The 3,909-nt window shown below is 38.9% G+C and overlaps 1 protein-coding gene across 1 annotated transcript in view; it reads right to left on the bottom strand.

Moving 5' to 3' along the window:
• LOC100185538 (nucleolar protein 6-like) overlaps positions 1–2,148 on the bottom strand; it is a 10,725-nt gene extending 8,577 nt beyond the window's left edge. Inside the window, exons 1-5 of the mRNA XM_026839244.1 lie at positions 1,906–2,148; positions 1,311–1,427; positions 879–1,055; positions 592–760; positions 122–357 (exon numbers count right to left, since the gene is read on the bottom strand). Coding sequence (XP_026695045.1) covers positions 122–357; positions 592–760; positions 879–1,055; positions 1,311–1,427; positions 1,906–2,049 — 843 coding nt within the window. The 5' untranslated portion in view covers positions 2,050–2,148. The remainder of the gene's footprint in view (positions 1–121; positions 358–591; positions 761–878; positions 1,056–1,310; positions 1,428–1,905) is intronic.
• Positions 2,149–3,909: the final 1,761 nt, after the last annotated feature.

Raw genomic sequence — 3,909 nt, 5'->3', positions numbered from 1 at the left:
GTTGCAACAAATTATGATTTGCCGTCCTTTGTGTGCAATGACAAGTCAATCTATGGGATCTTTTTTCATGGGGTAAAATGGGCCAACCCTTGTCTACAACCGAAGTCCCATGTCATATCTCGCTGCAGACCTCACCATTCCTATTCTGTTCTATATGGGTGAAGAACCTATGGTTTAGACTTTGGCCCAGACCCCACCCATATAGAACAAGGCAATGAGAAGTTATGCCCTCACCTTCATCTTTAGTGTCATGAAACCAATTCCATCTCACGTTATTTTTACTCGGGAGAAATCGCTCGAGTTTAAAATCGACCTCCGGTCGTGCGTGGAGGCGTATCGTGATATGCTTCAGTGGTTCTGGGGAGGAAATAATAACAAGGTTAAATGGGAAATAATTAATGAATGTAACTTGTTAATTCTTGCGTGGTGGGCCAACCACATATGTAACTTTGTTGACGATAGCTTTTCTGTGTGGCTGATAATTTAGACAACCCCACTCCAACAATGGTAGCATCATCCGGCCTTGAACCCATAACCACTGGGTTAGAGGCAAGTGCACTATTTAAAATGTAGCTTTAACATCAAACACACCATGTGGGGTGATATGCACCACTGGTTTCATTGTTTCATCACAAAAGTACGAGAAGTCGACCTTTGACACGAGGTCGTTGCCGTGGAGATAATCAGCGATATAGGCGAGGTACAAAGCTCGTTTACGGAAATATCGCTGGTTCATTATGTCCTTCTCTTGCATGCATGCCTGGAAGTACAAGGGTCAATCAAATATCACCTGTCAATCAAATATAACCTGTCAATCAGACACAACTTGTCAATCAAGCACAACCTGTCAATCAAACCCACCTGTTAATTAAACCCACCTGTGGCATCACAATCAACAAATCCACATCAACATGTTGATTCAACCCGGTATCGAGTTGATAACTTCCAACAACTTTAATATCAACAGGAGCCATAAAGATCATATTTCCTTTCACTTTACGAGGATTCTCAACAAACGGGAACCGAACGTTGCCCAACCATCGATGGTCACTCAACTTTTAAAATAAAGTTTATATATTTGATTAATTTTGAAAGAAATTTTAACTAGAAATATTTTCTTCGTATTTTTTATTGAAAAAAACTTTTACTTTTTTGCTTTACATTTACAATATGCCTATGGATAAAACAAACAAAACTTATTCAATAAAAATGTGACCTTACAAACAATACATTCTAATAAACAAATTAGACCTGATAAAACAACATTAAAGTTCTGATTTTTTATTAAAATTAAAGTTTATTTTTCGTACTGTTGTTTGTTCCCTTGGTGGAACGGCCATTATGACATCATGAAGTGAATGTAAATAATCGTCGATTAGCGAACGTTGTTTCGTCGAGATCGAAATTTCAGCGAGAATCTCCTTGATCTGTGGATGTGGAAATGTTATTTCTATGGCAATGTGTGAAGGTAATATGAACTGCTGGAGAAATTTAACAAAGCACTTTTAGTACAAGTTTAGTGTTAGCACCTAACATGCACTTATTTTCTATATATCTTGGGTTTATAGAATGCACTGGAAAACATGTTTGCAATGAATACTTTAATCTGATAAGGTCCAAGCTGTAGCACCCTGGGTGGCTGTAGCACTCCCAGGTAATGGGCCAACTCTGGTTTAAATCTCAGGTCCCATGGCATGCCTCACTGTAGGACCTCACCCATATAGAATAGAATGTGCATATACAATGTTGGGGTAATGGGCCAACTCTGGTTTAAATCTCAGGTCCCATGGCATGCCTCACTGTAGGACCTCACCCATATAGAATAGAATGTGCATATACAATGTTGGGATAATGGACCAACTGTGGCCTAAAAACAAAGTCAAACTAGCTTTTCATTTATATGACCTGAAGTTTAACAAGATTTGATCCAAACATCGAAGTTGTTTCGCGTAAGTTTGTAAGTTCTTCGTTTGTTGGTGGTTTATACAGCTCACTGTAAGTTAACTTCGATTTTTTCCGCGGAATTGCTTCGTTTTCTAAACTTTCCATTGTTATACTATTGTTACGTCACAAAAACCTTTAATGCCTTGTAGAATTACAATATTCTAGAGCTGTAAAACAATCGCAATTAAAACAAACAACAAACTTTTTTGTGTTTTGCATTCTCGAACCCACGTGTGTACCTGTGACGTCATAGAACTAACAAATATTGTTCTCGCGTTTCCTACGTCACAGTTGGAAAATTATGAAAATATTTTCTAAGTCCGAAAGAAAATAATTAATTTAACAAAAAAACAGTAAACATATTTTTAAAAAATAAATTACAATCAAGTTATTACATTTCTATAGGCAAAAGCTAGATTTAACAGAAATTTTTTAATGTAAACAAAGAAACTTTTTCTTTCATTTCCCAACAAATTCTCTCAAAAGTTTGTTTTTTTTTCGCGTTCTCTCTCGCTTATTTGATCTTTTTTATGAGGTAGGTTCAGGTTCAAATCCTAGCGCTGGGGGTTGGATTAGGCGTTACACCAGGGGTAACAAGGTAAACAGATCTACCCCAGAAGTATAGGCGCCACACCAGGGGTGGCGGGGTGGTTGCATTAATCAGTAAACATTACAACCAATAAATTAGACTTGTTTCACAAGATTGTGTCTAACTATCCCTGCGACCCTGTGTTTAAAATGTTTCGCTTATAGCTAGATATATGTATTCGCTAGAATATAAAAATATAATAACTTTTTCAATACCGGTCCTGATTTTTTTGCTCGAATTGCAGCTAAAAATTATTAATGTAGCAAATTCTGTAAAAAATATTTCTAAACATTTGCAAATGGGTAATTTTATTGGAAGAGCGAGGGAGCCTGAGGTTAATTTGAAACGAAAACTAGATTTGGATGAAACGGAGTCTCTTACTGGGTTTGAAGTGAAAAGAATAAAGTTGCACTCGACGTCGCAATATATTTATAATACATTGTTTGTGAATGGGGAAGGAAGTGATGTCACAATATGTGCGTTGGACCGTGAGTGGAAGTTACACAAACTTTATCTTCGGCAAGCGGGGTATTTTAGCGGGATGTTCCAAGGATCATGGAAAGAATCCGAGTTAGAGGTTTGTATGGTTGGCTGTATAGAGGTGGTGACTACTGTTGCAGTTTGTGGGATGTGGCAATCCTTAAAAGTTCTGGTGCAAGCAGAACACCCGTGTTATAAAGACTGTCGTTGCCTCGCCATGCGAGGATAAATAAGTTACATACGTGGTAACTTTTAAGCAGACACGAGGTGTATGAAACAAAACACCCGTGTTATAACGACTGTAGTTGCCCCGCCATGCGAGGATAAATAAGTTACGTACGTGGCAACTTGTAAGCGGGCACGAGGTGTATGAAACAGAACACTCGTGTTATAACGACTGTCGTTGCCCCACCATGCGAGGATAAATAAGTTACATACGTGGTAACTTTTAAGCAGACACGAGGTGTATGAAACAAAACACCCGTGTTATAACGACTGTCGGTGCCCCGCCATGCGAGGATAAATAAGTTACGTACGTGGCAACTTGTAAGCGGGCACGAGGTGTATGAAACAGAACACTCGTGTTATAACGACTGTCGTTGCCCCACCATGCGAGGATAAATAAGTTACATACGTGGTAACTTTTAAGCAGACACGAGGTGTATGAAACAAAACACCCGTGTTATAACGACTGTCGGTGCCCCGCCATGCGAGGGTAAATAAGTTACATACGTGGTAACTTTTAAGCAGACACGAGGTGTATGAAACAGAACACCCGTGTTATAACGACTGTCGGTGCCCCGCCATGCGAGGATAAATAAGTTACGTACGTGGTAACTTGTAAGCGGGCACGAGGTGTATGAAACAGAACACTCGTGTTATAACGACTGTTGTTG

The sequence above is a fragment of the Ciona intestinalis genome, unplaced genomic scaffold (assembly GCF_000224145.3).
Source record: "Ciona intestinalis unplaced genomic scaffold, KH HT000177.2, whole genome shotgun sequence".
Lineage (NCBI taxonomy): Eukaryota > Metazoa > Chordata > Ascidiacea > Phlebobranchia > Cionidae > Ciona > Ciona intestinalis.
This window is presented reverse-complemented; position numbering and strand designations above follow the sequence as displayed.